General features: G+C 32.0%; 3 protein-coding genes across 7 annotated transcripts in view; 2 read left to right on the top strand and 1 right to left on the bottom strand.

Annotated features, from left to right (window-relative positions):
* Positions 1-131: 131 nt before the first annotated feature.
* Positions 132-7,710, top strand: NC2alpha (negative cofactor 2 alpha). The gene is made up of 5 exons (XM_013323154.1): positions 132-349; positions 457-529; positions 2,935-3,077; positions 3,445-3,518; positions 3,603-7,710. Exons 1-5 carry the CDS (start codon positions 308-310, stop codon positions 4,288-4,290), a joined length of 1,020 nt encoding a protein of 339 aa, XP_013178608.1. The 5' UTR covers positions 132-307; the 3' UTR covers positions 4,291-7,710.
* Positions 7,711-10,832: 3,122 nt separating this feature from the next.
* Positions 10,833-13,902, bottom strand: lin (protein lines homolog). Its single transcript, XM_013323204.1, has 2 exons — positions 13,690-13,902; positions 10,833-13,461 (listed from the first exon to the last, which is right to left on the bottom strand). The coding sequence occupies exon 2, from the start codon at positions 13,375-13,377 to the stop codon at positions 10,936-10,938; it is 2,442 nt and encodes an 813-aa protein (XP_013178658.1). The 5' UTR covers positions 13,378-13,461; positions 13,690-13,902; the 3' UTR covers positions 10,833-10,935.
* A 609-nt stretch (positions 13,903-14,511) lies between these two features.
* Positions 14,512-25,028, top strand: part of gek (serine/threonine-protein kinase gek) — a 36,155-nt gene continuing 25,638 nt past the window's right edge. For all 5 annotated transcript variants that reach the window (XM_013323158.1, XM_013323160.1, XM_013323156.1 and 2 more), the window contains exons 1-6: positions 14,512-14,612; positions 15,210-15,415; positions 23,091-23,267; positions 23,608-23,729; positions 23,937-24,047; positions 24,554-24,658. In XM_013323158.1, the coding sequence (XP_013178612.1) occupies positions 15,355-15,415; positions 23,091-23,267; positions 23,608-23,729; positions 23,937-24,047; positions 24,554-24,658 (576 nt within the window). In that variant the 5' untranslated portion in view covers positions 14,512-14,612; positions 15,210-15,354. The remainder of the gene's footprint in view (positions 14,613-15,209; positions 15,416-23,090; positions 23,268-23,607; positions 23,730-23,936; positions 24,048-24,553; positions 24,659-25,028) is intronic.

Here is a 25,028-nt window from a genome sequence, read left to right as displayed (position 1 = left end):
TTTTGTATCAAAATATAACAAAAGCAGCATTTGATATAAAGTTAATTTGTTTAAAAAAATATATTTCTATCTTAACAAATTACTTAATAAATACGTGTAATATGAATTAATATGAAAACTTGCTGATATCATTAATCTCGTTTCTTTCAATGAGAGGTGGAACAACTGTCAGATTCGTATATAAATGAAGTAGGCTGCGAACGTCTCTCTTTTATAACCTCAAAAATGCGCGAGAAGTATCACTCAGAGATGGCGAAGTGAGTTTATTTTTAGTTTTAATAAGTGTTTAAGTGAACGGATCATCATCATGCCGTCGAAAAAGAGAAAATACAACGCAAGGTTTCCCGCGGTAAGTTTAAATTTCCATGAACAAGATTAGAAATGTAAAATATGTGTTATTGTTTTCGTTCGTAATCCCCTTTGGATTTGAGATATCATGACATTGTTTGGTTTTAGGGGCGTATTAAGAAGATTATGCAAACGGATGAAGAAGTGGGGAAGGTTGCACATGCTGTACCCATCATAATCTATATCCTTTTTCAATTTTCATTATTTTAAAAACAATAGTACGTATGATCGAAAATTAGACGAATATTTGATCATGCGTAGTTCACAGAGATGCGATTGTTGTTCTGGTTATTGTTTTTACGCACTCACGTTTTACAGGAATATTTGCAGAGTATAAAAGAAACATTTAACAATAAATTAGAATTTCATTAGAATAGATTAAAAATGTTTTTGATGTATCAAGTTAATGATATAGGAAATTTTTCAGTTAGTATTAATAACGAATATAGACAAAAATAATTTTCTAAACCATTGAACTGACTACTAATTGAATGTTTAGTTGACTAATAACAATTGGTGTCTAAGACCAAAATATCTGTATAAACATATTGTCATCTTTGTCATAATCTTTGAGTAAACACAGAAAACAATATGTTTTAAATGATAATTTTGGTCTCGGAAACTAATGGTAAGTCAATATACACTGGCCTCTAAATTTAACTCTTGATGTTAAAGTTTTACATCACTTTTAAAAGCTTTTTCACCAAGTATAAGTTCATAAAAACAATGCTATTTTAACATAACATCAATCTTATAACTTTTAAAACTACCTACCTTTGGTCTTTTTATATTTGTGACTAAACATAACAAATAACAAAAAATCTAGAAATTAATTTTGTTGAACACCAAAATTATTGCATTCATCTGATGATGATCAGATTGATATCTGCCCTTATCCCTACAGAGGGTCAGCACAGTATATACTACTTGATACATCTCTATCAACCGTCACATCTGAATTCACTCCCTTCTTATAGTTTTGTCTCTGTCTTAGGTCTTGTTCTACCCTTGCAGCCTTTGACATTTAATCTTTGTTCAATTAATGTTGGAGACAAACAGATTGATTTGAAAGACATGAACCTATTATAAACCCACATAGTGTAAGATTACAGCAGGATGATGTTCATTTTGTGTACTACATTTTGTTATCAAACATCTAACAGTTGTGTTTTGCATTGAAATGTTGAAATTTGGAAAATCTCGATGATCTCGAACAGATATATAAACACCGCAGTTAACTTACTGTAATTTGAATTATACACACTTACAGTGGTTTCAATGCAACAAATTTACAAAAAATTCTTTGTCATCCCTTTTACTCTCTGTTGAATTACTGATATATAATATTATAAATGCACAGTTTAGATGGTTGGATGTTTGTTAGAAGGTATCTCTGGAACAGCTCAATGGAGCTTGAAGAAATTTGGCATAGATTTAGAACATAGTCTGGAAGAACACATAGCCTACCTAATTATTATTTTTTTATTGAATGCTGATGGACTCAAGGGTGACAGCTACTATGAAATAACAATATACTCATAGCCTCGGAATTCTAGTAATTTTTGCCCGACTAACACTAAGTAAGCAAGTAATTTTTTTCTGGATATGTTTGTAAATCTGTTACTCAAAGAAATACATTACATACGTTTATATATTCAAACTAGCTGTCGCCCGTGACTCCGTCCGCCCGGAGTAAAAAAGAACTTAATTAGTAGCCTATGTCTTCTACATCTATGCAGCCATTCTAGAGATACCTTCAAACATCCATCCATCCATCCAAACATTCGTTTTTTTAATATTAATGAGATTAGTAAGATAATTTATAATTTCCAATAAAATTAAGACTTTACAGACCACTAACTTTAGAGGCCGGAAATTGCAAGCTTAATTTTACCCTTCTAGTATTATTCCAAAGGATCTGTGGCAACCTTTCACATCGTGAGAGAGTGTACAATGCACTTGACCTTAATTTTACTTGTATTTATATTCATAAAAAAACAAAACATTAATAAAATAAGTAAAAGGTATGCTGGTGAAAGTAATATTAAAATTGTAACAAAAAATTCTCTTAAATAAAACAAGTTTTCCTTTTTTAGTAATGTAATTTGGTAAACAAGCAATTTAAATAATATTCGAAATCAATTGGATGAATTAAAAATATTTAATTGTAAATATTTTTGGCATTCATATAGGAATTTGAGTGTCAGCGGTTCAGGGGTTAAAGCCCTGTTAAGATTTGTTTTCCTGGGTTCGCATCCAGCTATGAAGCAATCTGTTTTTCCATTTACATCGTTTTTACGGTGAAGGAAAACAATGTGATGCAACTTGCACATATCTGAGAAGAGATTCAAAGATATGTGGGAAGTCAACCCGCACTGGGCCAGCGTGGTAGACTATGGTCTAGGCACTTCTAACTTAGGGTAGGCTCCGAGCTCCTCAGTAGAGACATATAGTGAACTGATGATGAAGGTAATGATGATATTGCATTTTATTGCGTTCTGCCGTAGCTGTAGTGTGTCAAATTTATTTGTCGTAGTCAATTTATAAGCCATTGTTACCTTGACTCGTATTTATTATTATCAACACCTCGTACATTGGAGCTGTTTGTGGAGTCGCTATTGTGTAAGGCCATGTCTGTCACGATGAATCGCAACGCCAAGACTGTCAGCCCCTCACACTTCAAGCAATGCATCCTGGCAGAGTCCAGGTTTGACTTCCTCAGAGATCTGGTGAGTTATACTTTTTTAACGGCATTTTAATGATCCATTTGGATGTGACCAGCCTTTTGTGCCTTATTTAAAATATATATTATTACATGCCTGATATTATTTGGTTGATGTTTTTTTTATTAAATTAATTACTGCGTACTGCATTTTTAGATTTATAATAAATTTTATCTTAGAAATCTGTTTCGATGCCAATTTTTAACGATTTAATCGCTTTGGTCCCTCAATATGACGAGAGTTCATCTATGTTGTCATTATTATTGTGTTTGTTGCATGTCATGCTTCACACATACCATACAAAATTAGTTTGTGTGAACTATTTTTGTTGTATGTATGTATGTATAAATATTTGTTTTGTTTTTAATTCCAGGTGAAGAATATACCTGATGTTTCACCTGCAGATGAAAAGGACATGAGTGCTGAAAGTTCACCAAATTCTTCCAGGTTAATATGTTTGAAGAAACATCTTTCAAATGTTGTAATTTATAAAATTAATATGAATGATTAAAATGTTTTCTGTTTAAAAAGATTTCCAGACGCAGTCCAGCCGACTCAAAGGATAGCACGAGGTGATTCCAGCAGTTCTAGCAGTTCAGATATATCACAATTGGCACAACATAAAGATAACCTCAAAAGAACTCACTCGGAAACAGAAGTCACCCGACAACGGAACGAAACAGTCACTTCCGCAGAATCCGCTATAGATTTAACTAAAAAAGAAGGACCAAAACAAGTCCGAATAGCGAATTTCTATCAAGAAACATTAGTGGATGAACATCCAAGCGTGATAACAATCAATCCAACATATTCCAGCCCTCAACCGTCGACATCTAGTTATGCAAATCTAACTAATGTCGAAGAGAATAAGGTCGAAGTTACCGTGCCAAAGCCGAAACATAAACCAATGTTCTATGTAGATGTTAAACAAAATAATATACCTAAAACTCCGACACCACGAACACCAGTCACTCCTGTACTAAATATAGACTTTACTAAAAATCTAGCTAAACCAGAAATCAGAGTCCTTGATACCGCAGTAGCTAGTATCGTCGGAGTGCCAAAGAATGATAAAATTTCAAAGTTACAAAGGCGAAACTCAAAAGTTAAAGTTGATACTAAAAAGTTTGAACCCAAACCTATTGTTCAAACACCACCGGTTGATATAGATCATTTGAATTCCGGTAATTTACAAATTGACGAAGACTATGATACCTGAATAAATAAGTTTTGTTTTTTCTTGTTTAATTTGTTGTGCTATTTTATAGCGAGTAGACATGAAATTTGTTATCCAAGTAATTTTATACCATAACCACCATATGACCATAGACCATACTATCACCAGTATAAACAACAACTTTATATGGTTAATTAAAAAGAATTGACTTATTGTCTTTGTTTATAGCAAAAAAAGTTTTTACTAAAAAGTTTTTAAAGTGATAAAATACTGTTTGCTCAAATGTGTCAAGTGCTAGTTTGTTTTATTAAAAAAAAACCTACAGTGACCATCCAACGAAATATTTTAAGGATTAAAATCTCTGACAGCTCAAATAATTACGAAGATATTATGTAAACCACAAAAACTTGGGAATACAGTGTAAAATACATATTGTGAACCCAATATAACCAAAAAATATCTATTTTATAACCTAACTATATATATAGAACACCTAAGTATTTGCAGAATGTGAAAAAAAATGCAAAAATTGTAATACAAATTTCTTGGTGAATTATGGTTTATTTAGTTAGGCTATAAAATAAGGATGAATTCTTTGTTCATTTCTATTTAGGTGTTTTCCCGTTGGGCCGATGGGCTTATCGACCAATAGGCGCAGTGGTATTTTCCCATTGGGCCAATTAATAAAATTATCTCGACCCTATGAAGAAAAATGCAGTTGGGTCGATTTATTGGTCGATCGGCCCAACGGGAAACACCTTTCCGTTTCTGTAATAGTTTTAGCGTGGGCTTCCACTGACTTTCATTGAGAGATACATACTATTAAGTTTTTTCTTCCTACCTGAATGTTCAATTCGATAAGAACGGGTCCACATAGGTTCAAATTTGAAATATTTTGTTTATAATTTTCTTCTATTAATTTGGATAACATATATCATGATATAGTTATGTTTTTACCATTATAGGTATGTTAATGATAATATTTTTGTGTAATTGTTTTTTTTATGAACAGTTTGAACTAATGAATGATTTTAAACGTATTCGTGTGAATGAATGAACCCTTTGCTTGTCTTTTTCTTTTTTTTTATTGAAATTCTTTGATGAGATTTTTTGTGTGCTTAAATGGCCAGTAGTTGCGATGTTTTATTTCTGGTTGTTGTTTTTTAAAGAGATAAAAATTTAATAACTTGCACATATATTTGTGTATTTTGGAATATGTCTAAATTTTGTGTGATAATTGTTTACACTATGATAGAGTTACAAAAAAATTGAAATTGGTATTACAAAATTTTAATTTAACAATGATTCTTTTTTTTGTAAAGCCATTTCTAGAATATATGTTATTTCACATTCAGTTATTATATGAATTTACTTTTGGATGTAAATATAAAACTGTTATACATATTTTTAACTTCATTTATTTCAAAACATAGGATGTTAGTTATATCATGGCCACTTGCTTCTTGCTACCTTCTACTATAAAAAATAAAATAACATAATGTTTACATAACCTATAAATTTCCCCCCATGTATTCAATTTCGTTCCGTCCGATAAAAATAATACACATATATTCAATTCAACGTTATAACAAAGATTTTAAAATTAGGTTTCCATCCTAAAAGTATCTAATGCAACGGGAGTTTCCCTCTGGACTGATCAGTCAGCCCAATAGGACGTTTTTTTCCCATTGGACGTTTGATGTGATAGTCCAACGGGAAACAACCCAAGTGACATTTAAATTGTAATTATTTTTGCAGTGAGTTTGAATACACGCATCGCTATTTCATTAGGTTATTAAGATTGATTTTATAATAACAAAATTGGCTTTCATTTGTTAAAAATGCAATAATAATTTACTATATGTTATTATCCGACTGAATCATGATTCTGTGTTATGCGAACTGCCATTTTGAAAAGTAGCCTACACGATTGAACTATGATGAAATGTCATTCAACACATATTCTTCCTTCAGTCGAGTCGTTTTATTTTTTTAATTAAAATACTAATAGTGTTAATGAATCAAAAATTCTCAATGGCAATATATATACAGATATACTTCCATAATTTTTTTGCAGTCGTTTAATATTAAGAAGAAAAAACACTGAATCCATAACTCAAATTAAATTTAATCTATGTTGTTATCCTTGTATGAATGTCTAGTGTTAATATAAATATGTATACCTGGTTATATATTGATATAAAGTATATAAAGCCCACTAATAATATATTTACTTGCACGAAGCATCTTAATCTATGTAATTGTTATATATAATGTGTGTGAACTAAAAACATGCCTTTGATGTTACAAGAATACTTTTTTGTATGCTTTGACTACTTTAGAATTTCAAAATCTATTTCTTCACAAAAAATTGTTGAATAATTGCAGTGAATTTGTAATTTGCAGTGAGTGAGGCAGGCGCATACGGAAGCTAGAGGTACGAGAGAGATAGAGATAGTCTTCCGATCTTGCTTCAAATCTATTAAAACGTCATGACATAATTATTTTTCGCGCGTTTTTATTGTTTGAAATACCATAAAGTTTATCGACGTGTTTTAATAATTGTAATAACTCAATAGTATTTAAATAAAACTAGAAATAATTATATTACAAATCTATATGTACATTTTATATCAAAAAGCGTGCGCTAGAGAATTTGCACGAAATGTTCAAGATGTCAGCGCTTTAAATTAAAAAAAGAACTAACCTACAATACTTCGTCAATTATGTTATCAACATGCAAATAATTATTTATCGAGTAAAATTTATTTTTATAACAGCTGTGTATTTTAATATACTTATTATAAATTTATAAATTCTCTGCAAAGTGTCCTGTTCGTATGAATATGTATTACGAGTGGATTTTGTTTTAAATAGCTTTTTAAATCGTGGTATATGTGTGTAAAGAGTTTATCACGAAAAAAAAACAATTTTGCGGTAACATTTTTTTTTCGTTATTTTATATTTGACGCATGGAATGCAACAGCGTGGATAGATCTAAAATTTGCAACTTTAAACTTTTTTTACTTATATGAGCCAAGACGTTATGTTTTTTTTTGCTTACCTGACTCACCATTTTAACTGCTTTACATTTAAGTTTAAGGACACGTTGCCGTTGTAAAAATCAGCAAACTTTTAATAAAAATATGCTTCTTTCAAAAAAAAATTCAGTAGTCTGAATTTCTAGTCGCTAAGAATGGAGTTATCGATTTTTACAGCTAGATGGCGTCTTATTTTAATGTTTTGAATTCAATGCTTGTTACTTCATGACTATTAAATATTTCTTTAAACTATCCTAATAAGTTGTGCAACTAATGCTAAGTTTATGTGTTTGGAATGTTCTCGAAAGCAATAAAGTTTAGAAGGGTATGGAATGTATGTAAGAAAATGGATTGTGTACAACGCTATATGTTTTATGTATGTTGTAAATTATAATAGAAATACAAAAATTGGTGATACGTAGATGTGGGTTTTATTGTGGGATTCTCCTTTAACACGAAGTTCCTTTATATATTACGTGAACGAAAACAGTCTTCTTCAATCTCTTCAGTCTCTCTCGTTCTTAAAAGAAAAATCATCCTGCAATTCTCGTTTCGATTGAAAGCCTAACCGTTGGTTCCAGAGACCGAAATCTCTATAAAACGTATTGTCATCCCTGTGATTATCTTTGACAAAGCAGAAATAACTGTTTTAAATGGGGGTTTTGGTCTCGGAAACGGTTTCTTTTGATTGGAATATGGTGTGTATTTAAAGGCACTAGCAGATGTGTGCGCATTTAAAAACCTTTGATGTTTGAAATTAAAAACCAATTAAACATCTTAACGACTTTAGTGGTCTGTTAACGATCAGTTTTCACACTTTATATAAAACCTTTGGACATTACGATGTAATAAATTTGATAGTCCAGTGGGATTTTATAGTTCACTAGCTGTGCACGCGACTTCGTCCGTGAAATACTGTCTGAGCTGCGCGCTGTACTGAACAGTACTTGGACATTGCAAACTTACTTAGTTTTCTAAAATTAACGTATCCTAAGTTACTCCTTATACCATCAGCTAGCTGCCAATAAAAGTTGCGTCAAAATCAGTCCAGCCATTTCAGTGATTAGCCGGCACAAACAAACAGACAAAAATTGCAAAAAATATTATTTTGTTGTATGATTATTTTAATATTACAAACGGACAATCCATTTTTATTTATATGTATAGATTGAAGTATCGTAACAGGAATTAAATAAAATCAAAATAATGCAGTCATGTACAAAAATATATTGTTTGAATGTTGTTATATTAAATTATTGTTACTAAAATATTAACAAATACTTAGAATAACACTAAGTTTAATGGGACGTTAAATTTCAATTAATTGAATATGCAAAGATAATTAAAAGATTACAAAATATATGAATTTAGAAAAAAATTTCATTCAAACTTTGAAAGTTATTAACACGTTGAGCGCTACGCGTATTTCTAAGACAATCCCGTTCAGGCCACGAGGGCCGCTTATACCCCCTGGTATTAAATGGCCGGTGTTTCAGATCGCAGTACAAAATAGTTTACATTTTTAACGCAAAATAGTGTAAAATTTTATAGTTCTCATGTTACACGCTGTCAGCCACCGATGGTTGACGCGACCTAAACAGAAAATCTAGTGTCAGCCACCGATGGCTGACCCGGCGCTCAACGTGTTAAACAAGACGTGTTTTTTTTACTTTAAATCGAACCTGCGACAGGAAGGCATTTGCATATTCAAAGTTTTAACAATAATAAAGGATATTTTTAATTCTGGCAAGTTTTAAATTGACAAACATTGAGATTCAGCCTTCCCATATGTCCCGATGTAAACTAAAACATCTTACATACTAATACATACGAAAAATATGGACATAGGCACCTATAATAACAGTCTGTTGCGTTCTAACTTAAACATAAACTAATTAAAAATCCCGCAATAAAGAAACAAACTTGATAAATTTAATTAGGTACTTGGGTATTATAAAAAAAACTGTAAAGATTTAATTTCATTACGGTCCTTCGAGCAGGATATTTTATATTGAAATAAATTTTATTGCCTCATATTTATTAATTTATTTTTTTAAATGTACATAATAGGTACCTTTTCAAATTTAACAAGTATTTTACATTGTTATTATTATTTTCATATAAATTAAAATATTAATACTGATTACAGTTATTAATTAATATAATTATGGTAATTAATTGATGGCGTTATATTTACATCGTGGCATTGATTATAATTTAGTTTAAGAAAAATGTATTTAAACCCGCATTTCTTTTTTCAACAAAAAAAATAATTAAAATATACAACCAACACAATAATTATAATAAATTAATCCTAAAACTGTCTTAAAAATCTATATTTCTGACATTCAGTTACATACAAATTATGCAAAAATATTATATAGTGGTCCTATAAAATATATCTTCGTGAAAAAAACTACGTAAATATATTGAGCACCTTAACTTAGTAGATATAAGGCACTTTAGGTTTTTTTTTATGATGCAATTTTTATGTTATAAAAATTCTTAACTGCAATATTTTTTTTTTGGATTATAAAACATGAAAATAGATGAACACTTTCATTATTTTTATTGCATTTATTTTATTGTAATTCACTATTTTTTATTTTAAGGCTTGAAAATATTTTGCCTTGAGGAAGACTTTTATGAGATATTATGATACATTACCGTTAAAATACACACAATATCATTAAAATAAAATAAAATTAAATTAAAATATAAATTAATTATTTTATTACTTTTTATAACTAACTTTAAAATAAACGCCCAATTATTTTGGAATGTAAATGAGTTGACAGTCTTTGTGAATTTTATTTTAAATATGAAAGCAAATTTCATAAAGATTTTGTATTTTTTTTATATAACAGTTAAATATCATTTTCACCATCAATGATTTCTTACTTGTAACACTATAAAAACAATGTAAAAGACAGGAAGACGCATACACGCAAATATTTTTTAACATTATTAAAAAAAAAACGCAAGTTACCGGCCTTAATTCAGGCAGGAGCTTGCTCTTATAATAATTATTTGCAAGTTAAAATAATTCACAAATAACACCACTTAATCCGTAACAAAATTACGACCCAAAAATTATGTGCATGAGAACAAAAGGATGTATCGAGGAATTCGTGTTAATAAATATCATAATCGCGTAAACTTTTCATGTTAAACCATACTAATTCGTTAATATTCTGTGAGTTAACGTAAAGGATATTAACCCTTATGGCAAGCTTAATTCGGGTTCAATCGCCTCAAGCCTAATTGCGGGGTAGTGGGCATCAAAAACGAAAACCTCACGCGTGTTTATCGTATGATTCATATTCATCAATAGTGAAAATGCTATTTAACTAAGTAAAATTGTTTATTTTAGTATTTTTCCTAATAAACTGTATATAGCATAAAATTATTTGAACATCACAAACTAGTATTTTCAAAGAATTAAAACAAAAATCTATTAATTTTTAAATAAACCAATCGAAGTTTTATGATCAAAAAAATGTTTTTGTTTATACTGTTTAAGTGTCGAGTTGAAATACACACACACACAAACTTCCGCTCTAAGTTAAAAACTTGACGGTGTTAATTTTCATAAATTATTAAAGTAAAAAGAGGTATGAAATATGCAGCCAGCAACCATACCACTTCAGCTAAATTCATTCCCTTCATACAAACTCTCACACACTTCCAACAATCTCAATACAGGGCTTATGTTATATGGGAAGAGAGATTTTGACACCAACCTGCTAATCTGCAATCTTAACCTTATCAACACACGCATCGTATCATCTAGTCCCCTACTGCCTCCGGAGTCGGTCAATTGGCATGTATCTAAAAACTTGGGCCAATTCCTCCGTACATATTTTAGAAATCTTAGCAAATACAACAAGAAACATGTCTCATTGCTTACTAAATAATCTAAAAGTACATCGCTGTCGTGTGAAACAATCTTCAAAAACTCTATAAATGAAGATATAGGGTTCAACATTGGTATTAAATCTGGATACATAGAATTCCTATATACAATACCAACAGTTATATCTAATGTACATACCATTGATTCAATTAGATAATCATCTTGTTCACTAAACAAATGTATTAGCATCTTCGTGAAAGCAGTTTCCGGATGAAATTCTAAACTATTTCGTATAAAAACATCTAATTTCTTCAACACGTCTCTTATGGATCTTTCAACTATTTGCATATCTTGAATCGCGTTATAGTCTGATGAATCTATAGAACTGTCAGATGAATCACATCGCATCTCTTTAACTGTGACCGCTACAGACTTTAAAACTAACAGAGACATTCTTTGTAATGTTGTTTTGTCCACATCACTCCTCGCATTGGAAGACTCCTCATTATCATCTATTCCATAACTCTGATCTACTAATTGTATAGATGAAGATATCGGATTTACTTCAGGACCGAGTGAATAATCCCTTATTATAGTGCATTCGTTACCTAAAAAACCAAAACCACTTCTACTCCTTTGTATTCTTACATCTGTAAGCAGCCTAAAATCTTTAACATATCTCACAATTGAATGCGCTAAGCAGCATATCTCTTCAGGCAGAATATCTTGCAGCGCTAATGTAGATCCATAACACAGAACCTCGTTAAATAGACTTAACAAATGTGAATATATTAAACTGGGCAGCATTCTATTCCTCAATAAATCTACAAAGCTCTGTAAATCTGCATAGAATGGCTTAGTATCAATTATAGAAAGATTAGCCTTAACGCTTATTATATTCTCCCATAGGGAGAAAAATGTTAGTATACAATTTTCAGCATTAGCTAAATTCAGGTACCTTAGTAGCAATAGTTTCATATTCTTGACTAAAACTGGCCAGTGGTGTTCTAACGTTTTTATCGTTAGACATTTTATGTGCGATGTATCAAAGGATTCAGAGTCAGTTAATATTACTGTTATGCAGCCATTTTCGCTAACCCTTTCTATCCTGGCCGGAGGAGGTTCGGGAGTAACTGGCCGTTCTGTTTGTTGATTAGAAAATTTTAATACTGGTTCATGTAACTTGAATGTAACCGTTTTTTCTGGTGGCTTGTCACCCGAAGATGTTGATGGTGCACCATGTGTTTGTAAATTAGAGAATTCATTGTGCAGATTTTCAGTTCTTGAACCAGAAGGTGCTTGTGAGGTACTACTACTGCTTCCATTGTAACTAGTAGTACCTCGGAACGGATTATCTTCTTGCACATTACTGTTTCCTGATGAATTAACATAGTTGCTATCTTCTAGAGGATGCTGTTCAACATCTTTCCACTCCACTATCCTCTTTATAATATCCAAACTGAAGTTTATCTTTTGTACAGTTATCCTATTAATTCTATCAAACAAATATATGTTTTCCGCTATTTGTTGAAGCCAGTTCTCATCAACTGTATCTTTTGAGACAATTAAAAAGCTAGCTAAGACTCTACAGGCAACAAATGTTATGAATTTACTTTTATGATCCGCCAATTCAACAACTTCTGTGATCCAATCATGTTGATTCCTTACAAATATATCACAAGCGCTCATTATCCTTGAACAAATTGTGCCTGTACTATTTTGCTTCAAATATATATCAAACATAAGTTGCATTGTTGATAAATAAGTTAAGGAGCAAGTGAGAGGCCATGAAACTATATTAAGTTGCCTGTCAAACAGTTGCGACACTAAACTTTCATCATAACCACATAAACATTGTCCAACAAGAGCATTCTGTAACGTTCTTAACTCTGTAAGCAATTTATCATCTTCGGAAGTCCAGTGAGGTGCAGGATTAGAACCGGATGGTATTATATCTATTGTAGAATCACTGGGCAGCCTGAGGATAGTCGAACAGTCAACTGCGTCTTCACTAACAGTGCCACTGTCTGGTGACTCCCCATTCCTGGAAGTAAATTCTTCTGATGTCTCTGCAGGTGTTTCAGATTCGAAGATATCAGTGAGAATATCTTCCGCCGATCTATCGCTGCCATCATCAATGTCGGGCGCGTCGATTCGCTGTTTCTTTTTCACAGGTTGATCTGAGGCCATTCCTTCATCTGAATTTGGTGTTAAATGCCCTCGGAGAACCATTAACGCGATTTGCGATACAGCGAATAATACCTCTCGTTTTATTTAAGTAGATAAACGCATATCAACAGGGTTTCTTTCGTTATTCTGAAAACAAAAAGGTGAATAAGTGTTTGACCTTTTCTCAGCTACTCAGTTACGCGCACGACAAAGCCAAAGTAATTTTTACTACAACGAACGATTACCAGTTGCTAGAAAGTTGAAAAAAATGAAATTGATAACCAACGCTAAATAATTTCATAGTGCAATTACATAATTTACTTTTACGTTAAAAGTTTCAATTAACTTTCCAAAATATTTTGATGGCACACATACCATTGACAGACAACCTAGGTTGTTTAAACACTTATTTGCCTTAATGGTATCCATATATGACGTCTAACTGTTCACTGCAATCCGTTAATGATCACTAATACACAGTTTTAAGTGATTTTTCTTAAGAAATCGTATAAAATACTCAATCACAAAGTTGTGCACAGTACATCCACTGAACAGACTCCATTAACTACAATGACGCTTAATCGATTGAAGTCCTTTTTATTCAGGAATTTGGTAAACATTTAACAATATTAAAGAGAAATTAATACTAAATTTTATTCAAAATATTCTAAAATCATTAATAATAACTATTTAAACCATTGAAAGTTTTTGAATCACCGTTTTTATTAAAATAAGATGAATAAAATGTATGGTATTTAACCTTCACATCCGGTTTGGACGTTGCCAGTTTGACGACTTCTGAATTTAGCAATTCAGACGAAAAGTAGCAAGTAATATTTCTGTGTGATGAACAGTAGCTAATTTGTAACTATACTTCAACTATACTTGATTGAAAATCATGTACAGAATTAAAACTTTAAATTATTTTTAAGAAATGTCCGTAAATAAATCAAATTGGACTTTTGCCGACCAAATTAAATTGTAATGCCACTTTTTTTTTTCAAACATTTTAAGTTTGTTAAAATTTAATGTTAACATGTTCTGGATGGACTATCAATAATTCATCTTAAATGCTACATTATAATAATTCTAAACGTTTTCAATATTTCATTGACATAATTTAATTATTTGCATACTGTAAAAGATTTTTGAGAGAATGTTTATTTCACTATTTCGCAAATGGCAACACACTTAGTATCCCACAAGAAAAATGTCTGCTTTGCAAGTATCAGAAATTTAGTTATTTAGTTATTTTAATAGCCGTAACAAGTGTAAATTTACATCACTAGAGATATAAGGTAAATATCATTAATATTAAGATAATATGCGATGTAAAGACGACTTTGATGAGTCATACAAGTGTTTTTGCATAACAATCAATAGAATGAATTTAGGTTAAGATATTTGGTGTTGTATTCCGATCGGGACAAAAATATCCAAATATTAAAACTTCCAAGCTTTTCTTAATATAATTTACTAGTAGGGGATATCATTATTTAAACATACATTCGTACAATGTAAATGAGTCGATATGTCATTGGTTGTAATTTTCTTTTTTTGGTAATAATTGTTATGCATAGTTTAATAAAAGTTCAAATCTGATGATTACGAAAGAGTAATACATAAACTGACACTTGCAACCTTGTAATAGATAGAAAGCAATTGTCTATAAAGTAAACTATTAGACGTTAGGAAAACTATTTCCTGAAATTACTGCAGTGTTCAATAGGCGTTGCTCCTCGTCCAACAAAAATATACAACAACAATGTTTAAGTTTGTATTTTTTATTAAAAAACAACTTCAGATGTTCTAATTCTGGAACACCTACGCATTTTTATTCTTTACGCATGAATTGTAAATATTCATAGATAACAATAAAAATTGTTTATTTTCAGCTTTAACGAAAATGGAATACACAATTGGTACAGATAATAAAGAAATTGGTGATCAAATATCGACTTTTTGATGTGAATCTCGCAGACTATAGTGTAATGAATCAAGTGTACGTCATTAAAAGTTGAGTGAGTGATAACCTTCAGGATGTCTGATGAAGAGGACTCTTCGCCGGATAGGGCTTTAGTGCCCACCAACAATGTACCAGGTAAAACTTTCTATGTATAATAAACAGCTTGTCCTACCAACCATGAGTTTCTGACACCAAAATCCCCGTTCAAAACTTATTTTTAACTCTGTTTTGTCAAAATAAGGGATGACAATATGATTAATATAGAGAATTTGGTCTCGGAAATGAACAGTAATTAGGATTGTAATCAAACACTCCCAAGTAATATGTTTGACTACTATGATTTACCAGTAAGATACCTTAACTCCTGCTTGGAGTAATGATATAAGATAGGCAATTGTTTTATGTTCCCTGCAACTTTGATAAGTTAAACTGTGTGTGTTGTGTTGACTATCAAAATATGTGTACAAAAATTTATTTCTAATCAAAAAAGTAATAGATGTGTCTATTCACTAAATATGTATAAACTAGCTGTGGCCTATGACTCCGTCTGCGTGATATTTAAAACACTTAATAAGTAGCCTATGTGTTCTTCCAGACTATATTCTACATTATAGCCAGATTTACATTCAAATAAACATCCATCAAACCATCCATCTAAACATTCACATTTATAATATTAGTAATATAGTAAGATAAATAAAATTAAATTATCTTATATCCACTGTTATTACATAAATATAAAAATTGACACATGCAATAAATATGGTGATATTTCTTGTGATATAAGTTACAAGATGTAACTCTTTTCATTGAGATTGTTAATACAATTTTGTAGTTTACCCCACAGGTAGTGTGATCAGTACAGTTAACTTTCAATATCATTACTATGGCTGCTTGTGTTTTATTTGTTACATAGTGTGTAAACACTAAGCTGATCTTCTGTTAAGGTCTCCTATATATACATGGTACCAATTAAAATTAACCAAAGACAAATTCCTCTTTATGTTCCATAATTTAACATACATTTTCTACAATAACTGTAAATATTAGCTCCCTGCATTTTGTTGGCCGCAACTCCATCAGTGTGGCATTAAAACATACATCTATGCCAAATTTCATTGAGATCCATGCAGCTATTCTGGAGATACTTCAAACAAACGTCCATCCAAACATTCACACTTATATTATTAGTAAGACTGTCACTGTAGTTAATCTTTCAATTTTGATTTAAAAAAAAAAAACTAAAAAGGTGTATGAAATTTAACACTCCTTTACTTATTTTTGACTTTGGCCAATCTGAAGGCTATATTTAGGCAGTGTATTTGTTATTTTTCAATCTCTACAGTTGATACAATCACAGTGTTAGTAATATTATAAAATATTTAAATTTCTGTCTACATGTCCCGAAAATAGTGTTTGTTCATGTAGAAACCTTTATTTACAATCTTTTCTTTATCGAGCTTTGTATATTTCCTTATTAAAATAAATTAAATGACCACATAAGGAAATGTTATAACAAATAATATAATCCTTTTCCTTGTAAAATAGCCAAGTAGAGTTAAATTGTTATGGAATTAATATAATAAAAGATGTTGACAATGGATTGTGAGTATTTTTCATAGAAACATTTATTACCACACATAAAGATCAAATCTTACTAATATTATAAATGCTAATGTTTGAATGGATGTTTCTTTGAATGTATCACAGTAGCGTCTCAACGGATCTTGATGAAATTTGGCATAGATGTAGAACAATAGTCAGGTAGAGTGCATAGGCTACTTATTAAGTTTTTTTTTAACTCCGTGCGGATACAGCCATGGGAGACTGATATAAAAGTGCGGCAAAAGGTAGTTAGGTATCCTACTGTACTAGCATAATGTAAACCAGGCATAACATTGTCATATATTGTAGTCCTTTTTTTAAATAGAGAATGACAAGGATGGCAATATATGTCGTCTCATGTACAAGTCAAGTCCTAAAATATGTAATTGCTTATTAATATAATTGAATACTTCACACTTGTTAGCGGTCAAGAGAAAACAATTTCTTTTCACGGTACATTGAGCATTTAGAAAGGGGCCCAATCATTAGATCGAATTTCTATAAGGTGGAATAGTGTCAAATTACTCACTCTACAACCAACGTCAGGTCATGTGGAACGAAACTTATTCGGAAACAAACAGATGGTGACAGGATATGAAAGTAAAAAGAAACTTCTAAGCAAGCCTAAAATAATAAGGGATATGCCACAATAGCGGTGCGTCAACGGTACGATAGTAGCGTTTGGTAGTATCATAATATAGTAGCTGTATCCCGCGACTCCGTCCGAGTTTGTGCGGATTAAATAAACTTAATTAGCCTATGTCGTCTTCCAGACTATGTTATGTATATACGTAACGAACATCCATCTAATATCTATACATCTAAACTTTGTCATTTATAAAATTAGTGAACTGTGGCTGATATATGTTTGTTTAAAATTATATACGTTAAGCCAGAGAAACCGAAGTAGGGAAGGCTTCTGTACAGTTCAATGAAAACCACACTGAAGACAGGCGTGAAGTGGAAGCAATTCCGCATTTCGTTGATGAGTGTGCGTCCCGGAGGACTTATTTAGTCCTCTTTCCCTTCCCACCCTGTGGAAGTGTACGTTCCGGATGAGAGGATGCATGGGAAGGGAAAATATTTTCTTTCTGTGCATCCTCCTCATCCTCCTGTGGACTTTCCGGATGAGAGGATGCATGGAAAGGAAAAATATTTTTTCTGTGCATCATCTCCTCCGTCGATTATAGGTAGGCAACGCATATGCAATTGCGCATGTCTATGGGCAACGGTCACTTCGCCATTTTAGCGATTTCAGGTGGCCGCACGCTCGTTTGCCACCTTATGATATAAAAAAAATCTGTGCAGTGCGTCAACGCAGCGTTGACGCAACGTCAGTGTAGCATTGTTTAAACATTTAATATTCAAACTGTGAAATACTAAGTCCTAATTTCAAATCCTTTAACACTAAAGCTATGTTGAAAAAAATAAAAGAAACTCTAGTACATGTATTCCATATGGAACAAGTTCTATGCTGTATACTGAATTGCAAAAATAATTGACGTACCCTAAACATCGGGTAATCAATTGCGTGCAAACATAAGGTGCTATACCGCCCCTTCCGGTCTTTTAGTGATCAAAAAATCGATTAATGTTAGGGGAAATTAATATTGCAATATATTTGCCGATAATTATAACGTTTGTTTACTTATCTGGTTTAATAATCTGAATTGCATGAACTAAAAACCCTTTGATAACCAAGTTGTCGACATAAGGTACAGCGTTAAAACATAGTAATATTATAAATGCAAATGTGTAGATGTATGGATGAATGGATATTATTATAAAGTATCTCCAAAACGGTTGCATGGAATTTTCTGAAATTTTGCACAGATGTAGAACATATTCTAGATCATCGGTTCCCAAACTTATTTTGTCTACTGCCCACTTTGAGAATAAATATTTTTTTAGCGCCCCCATATTTTCACATATTTAAAAACCAATATAACTTCAAATTAAATTAATGAATTATTGTGACCTATATATGTATATTAACGGAGAATTCTAAACGAAACTTTTACTATAACCCGCAACTTGAGACCTGCAGCGCCCACAAGGGGTCGTTATCGCCCACTTTGGGAAAGACTGGTATAGATGAACACATAGGCTACTAATTATTTTGCTGCTAGTTAAAAATAAATCATTATAAAACCATTGAGGGGAAGAATAAAATCGTCAATTTTAATTAGGTTATACAGTTTTGAAATAATTCGTCGCATATGTCATAAGAAATACCGTGAGAATAAACCCAAGCGAAGAATGCTTTTTAATAGCTTTGTACTTAGCTGAGAGAAATGAGTCTAGAAAAATCTTTTTAATGCCATTTAAAAATGCACTAAATTGTAAAGAAAAGACTTCACATAATATTGAGGTCACTGGATAGCTGGCTCGCTGCCTTTTTCCTGACTTTTGGCGCCATCTTGTTTGTTTTTAGATGAATTAAAATTGTGTCAAGGATAATTCATTTTGTTGTGAATAATTTTAGTTATTTTTAATTCTATGCTTAACTTTCTAAAGCATATTGTGTCTTTATTGCCGCAACATCTACAACATTAATAATCCTCACTAGCTGTCGCTTGCAATTCCGTCCGCGTGGAGTTAAAAAAAAACTTAATAAGTAGCCTATGTGTCCTAGGATATGTTCTATACCTGTGCAAAATTTCATCAAGATCTGTTAAGCCCATCCATCCATCCAAACATTCGCTTTTATTATATTAGTAAGATTTATGGATGAAAAAGAAAAAAATATATGACAGGATCGCATCAACTGGCAAACAGTAGAAGTTTACGTAGTTTCTTAATTCGTTGTTAGCAGACTTAAAAGTTCTAAAGTCTGCAGCAGCATTAGCTGCTCATCTTGCTGTCAATTTGGTATTTAAGCAAAATCAGATGATTGCTAGTTGTGTTTGTAATATAGAAATAGCGACTTAAATCAATATTTATACACCAACTAGCTATCGACCGCGATTCCATCCGCACGGAATAAAAAAAAAACTAAAAATTTCTAGCTTATGTGTTCATCCAGACATGATCTGCATCTATGTTAAAATTTATTAAGAACCGTTGTGTCGTTGTGGAGATACTTTCAACAAACATCCATCCATGTAAACTTTCAAGACTGAATTAGATGAATCGAAGTATACTTGAATTCAATGATTGGAATGTACTAATTAATAGCGTGTATCACCTGCAAGGGCAATTAACGGTCAGTGCGCAAATTAGTGGCCGGGGTCACTGCAATGGCTAGTGGCCGTAGCGTTGGCCAATGGCCACCGAGCCGTCCAGTGGCCACTGATTCATACGACGCGCAATACTCATTATACTCCGCACATGGCTATGGGATATCCTTTTTGATTTGGACGCATTGTTACGGCGCTCGTTTCCTGTTGATTGTTTTTTTTTTTTTTTTAATTTTTATTTGTATAATGGCTTGTGTTAGTTGCCTTGTTGACGTTTGTTGAAAGTAGTTTTTTTATGTATTAGATTTTAATGGCCATTGAAATGTCTCTAAATTGTAATTGGCAGACAAGTCATTATTATTTCATGAATGTTAGTCTGTTTTTATTTAGTAACTATCTATCGCCCGTGACTCCGTCCGCGTGGATATATAAAAACTTAATATATAGATAAGTTAAATAAAAAGCAGCACTTCCAGGCATAAATTCGAAAAAAAAAAGTATACTATATCAGTCTCCTGGTTCTCAGCTCCTCACCAATTTTCAGGCATATCGGTATATATATCTAATAAGATAAATCTACGGCTATTTTAAACAAAAGGTAAACTAAATTTCTAGTTTAGTTATAATCTCTATAGCATGAAAATTGGTTCCTTCATAGAGTAAACATATTGTAGGTCAACGAACTGTCATTTGTATTTGTGGGGGCGACAATCTATGACACTGTGAGAATCATTGTTACAATGATGGTACAATCTTGTCATAACAGAGATCTTAGGTCATGTTCACACAAAGCGTTTTATCAGTGATTCTAAATATACTTATGTATGCTAGTGTGAATGTGACATTATATAGGTTAGTAAAACACTATTCTAGTAGAAATACGCATTATAGCTCCTAAATATTATAGTAATAATATTGCGTCATAATAAACAGTTAACTGTTTGTTTCTGAGACTAAAATCATGTCATTATCATTGAGGAAACAGAGACCAGTCTCAGAAACCCACGCTAAGTGTTGCACGTGTAACTTTTATGTAAACTCAGGTACATGATACTGCGTAAAATTTATGTTTCATATTTTATCCGTTAGACATGCAGGCTGGATCACGATTGTATTTTATAATCGTGAATCAACTCTCGAGTATTTTTAACTGTTTAAGTTTCGAAATAATTTATATTAAGTACATATTTTTTTTTTAAATATTAGCAGATTTTTGTAAACTTACTTATATTTGTACCATTCCAACTAAGCTGTAGGCTTGTGCTAGGATGGGCCGCGGACGAGAGCCAAAGCTTGCCCGTGGTCCCGTCCCGATGCGTTGGAGGAACAGAGGGGTTTAGTGGGTATGCCTCCGCTATGGAGGAGAATCCCACATATCTACCGCGTCCCCCCGGGGCCGGAGTATGCATAAAGCACACCCCTCTGAAAAAAAAGGCTTGTGCTAGGATATAGTTTACGACAATTGTCGAATGGCAGCATTCGAACCCCAAACCTCGTGATCGGAAATCCGTACCCTTAACCATTAGGCTATTGGCGCTTAAATTAAAATAGTTAAGATATATGTATTACATGGTATATCTATATTAATGTTTTAAACAGGAAATATTTGTTAGCATTGAATAGGCACTGAAAGTACTGAACCGATTTGAAAAATTCGTTCACTGTTAAAAAGCTACACTATTCCCAGGTAATATAGGCTAGATTTAATAAGATTTTTTATTCCTCGCAGATAAAATGCGAGCAACTGTTTGTCTACTGAATGTACGTTATGTGTATTAATCATTTTCTGCTACTACTGAACAAATCCGTTACATAAATGAGATTAGCAACCAAATGACTTCGTAATCCTCCGTATATTCGCATACCAGTGGTTTATCTACTAATTAAGGCCTAGCACAATGCGAAAGTGAAGTGGTAACGAAACGAAGCGAAACGCAAAAAAAAGAGGACACAATCCATACTAATATTTATCATAGAAAGGAAATATTTGTATTTTGTTTGTGATGAATAAACTAAAAAACTACTTGAGCGATTTTTAAAATTCTTTTGTCATAAGCTATGTTATCATTGAGTAACATAGTCTATATTTATAACTAATTTCTTTTTAATTCTACTAACAAAAAAAATTGCAACACATTTCTTTACTATGCGACTAATTGTTATAGCCTTATAAGTAGTTTTTTTTCTTACTTAAAGTTTTTTTTGCCATAAAAAGATTTTTAAAAAATTTCATTCTTAATTTTTGCTATATAAGCAAAAAGGTTTGTCTGGATTGCGTCTAATGAAAATTCATAGTATCTGTCTACCCCTTAGTGCTTGTTATAAAAAAATGTCACTATAAAAGCGAGTCAACAGCGGCAAGAGGAATTCGTTTGTTTGCGCCCTTACGTTAGGTCACTGGGTCGCTGGATAAACGAGTGTTAATTTTAGCTCGCATGCATTTTAAAGTGGACCGCTTTTTATATCTGTAATGGCCTAGCGTTTCCCCTGTGACGTAGGCGGGCAAGGCATAGACAAAAATAAGCTAATAGTTGGGGTTATTTCTTGGACTACTTTCGCTATCGCGCTCTTGTATTGAAATAAATATTAATTTTGACATGTCAAACTGCTACGGAATCGTTTAATGGCAACTTTCCATACTAAATCTACACTAAGATACTGTATAAGTGATCATTAAACGTCGCACTCAGAGTTGTAATAACGTTTTATAATTAACTTATCTCTATTAAGGAATACTTACATTTTATAGTAATGTCCAGGATCATTTATTATTAAAAATAGCGCCATCTAGTTTGAAAAATATTGACTAATTGATTGCTTTCTGTTTTTATTTACTTCTTGTTTAGTTGGTTGATTATCTTTGACAAAACAGAGATAATGATATGTTTAAATGAGAGATTTTAGTCTCGGAAACGCACGGTTAAAAACTTACTGTAGTTTAAGACTGAAGTAATGAGTTTGAATTATCGATATTCGTAATTATATATTTCTAACTCTCTAAACTGATACCAAATATATCTCCGCAGTGATGGGCATCAAACGTCTCAAGCAGATCGAGACGATGTTTATATCGCGGCGTCTGCAGGGACCGCGCAATGGCTTCAGTGCTGAGACATTGTTGGACATGCTTCTTGTTCTCTACGATGAATGCTGCAACAGTAGTCTGCGCAGAGAGAAAGCGGTTGCTGACTTCATACAATACGGTAAGTTGATTATAAAATTGCAAAATAAAGGTCATTAGAACCTTCCTTATTGTTAGGTGGAACATTCTAGCTATGAGAATTGTGCTATACGTAAAGTACCCCTAGTTTGTGATTTTCTATAAAAATGCATCAGAAATTATATGTTTTATATGAAAAATAAGAGACAGATATTTCTTAATAATAACTTGAATATTTCTTATTCTTGAATATTTTATATCTAACTCGAAGGACCATTTTATTCAGTTTTTTCAAATAAATCACCATTTTTGTAACCTTTTTGTGCCATATCACAAACTAAGTAAGTTGTGTTTATATGTAATATTTATTATGTATATTCCAGTAAAACCCGTAGCTACAGCACTCAAGCGTCTCAGGTTATCAAGAGATGATTTTGAACTGGTGAAAGTTATTGGCAGGGGCGCTTTCGGTGAGGTTTGCGTTGTGCGGGCCTCTTTTATGCAAGTAAGTGATATTCGATTAAAGTCTACAATAGAAATGCTACTATGCCGTACTTAGTAATTAAGAAAACTTACAGTTAGGGACTCCCTTAGCGCTCAATTAACCTCACTTTAGATTAGTTCGATTCGTTCTTTTGTTTGTGTACAAAAAGTATATAAAACATAGGATTTATTTGATTTTAATATATTTTCTTTCTCTTTGTATTCGCAGGGCACAGATGGCGGAGGTAACATGGCGGCCGCTGCCGGTGGCACTGTGTCCTCCACGACCGGCGAGAGAGTCTACGCTATGAAGATATTGAATAAGTGGGAAATGTTGAAAGTATGTGTCTTTTATTATTTATTACTTTATTTATACTAATATTATTAAGAAAGATTAGATTGTTTGTCTGTATGAATAGGTTAGGAAAGTACGGAACCGATTTGAAATATTGGATCACTGTTGGAAAACTATACTATCTCTGGGTGACAGGCTAGTTTTTGTAAAGTTGCGGATAACTGCTAAGTGTTTAAATTAAAGCTTGTAATAAAAATTGTGTTTTAATTTAGATTAAGAACAAAAAGTGCAATTTTTACTTAGAGAACATGGCCACTTTTACTGTAGGGAACTAAATACATCATTTTTTATTTAATCGATTTATTAAGGTGCTATCGATGATTTCATTCATTAAAAAAAAAACGAATATACTGTTATTATTATCGCCTTTCTGGTGTATACAGAAAGTGCAAAAGATTATCGCCTTTAAAGTGGAACACCGACAATTGACATGACTGTACATTTGAAAGTTGTGATCAAATTAGTAATTTCTATGTTGATTTATTTTGCAGCGAGCTGAGACTGCGTGCTTCCAAGAAGAGAGAGACGTGTTAGTGTTCGGAGATAGGAGATGGATTACGAATTTACATTATGCCTTCCAAGATGAACATAATCTGGTGAGAAATGTTTACTATGAATTATTATTATTAGTTTTATCTTTTGTTTATTAAATCTTTATGATAAAAAAAACAGTATGTTCAAATGAACTGTTTTTGTCAAGTGAAGTGTCATTTCATTCGTATTCTCCGATTTTTACGGCTATATAGATTCGTGTTTATTCTTCCTGTCCTAAATAAACTCTCTGGTCAAACAAACACTTTTTTAAGAATGAAAGGTTGGGAAGGGGATGGATTTTACGGAGAAGAGGACATATATAATGGGGAAATATTCTATTTCTGTCCTTCTCCTATGTTGATTAAAGGCAGGCAACGCATTTTCAATTGCGGATTGCCTCCGACTAATATGAAGAATATATATCTTTAATAT

Source organism: Papilio xuthus, unplaced genomic scaffold, assembly GCF_000836235.2.
Source record: "Papilio xuthus unplaced genomic scaffold, Pxut_1.1 DF825783.1, whole genome shotgun sequence".
In the NCBI taxonomy this organism is placed as follows: Eukaryota; Metazoa; Arthropoda; class Insecta; order Lepidoptera; family Papilionidae; genus Papilio; species Papilio xuthus.
The sequence above is the reverse complement of the archived record's forward strand: the minus strand, read 5'-3'. Positions and strand labels throughout refer to the sequence as shown.

Excerpts from the sequence above, each read along its gene's own strand:
- NC2alpha (XM_013323154.1), top strand. The coding sequence starts at position 308 with ATGCCGTCGAAAAAGAGAAAATACAACGCAAGGTTTCCCGCG. Across the intron at positions 3,078-3,444 it reads TTGACTTCCTCAGAGATCTG|GTGAAGAATATACCTGATGT; the intron begins GTGAGTTATACT and ends TTTTAATTCCAG. Across the intron at positions 3,519-3,602 it reads AGTTCACCAAATTCTTCCAG|ATTTCCAGACGCAGTCCAGC; the intron begins GTTAATATGTTT and ends CTGTTTAAAAAG.
- lin (XM_013323204.1), bottom strand. The coding sequence starts at position 13,377 with ATGGTTCTCCGAGGGCATTTAACACCAAATTCAGATGAAGGAATGGCC.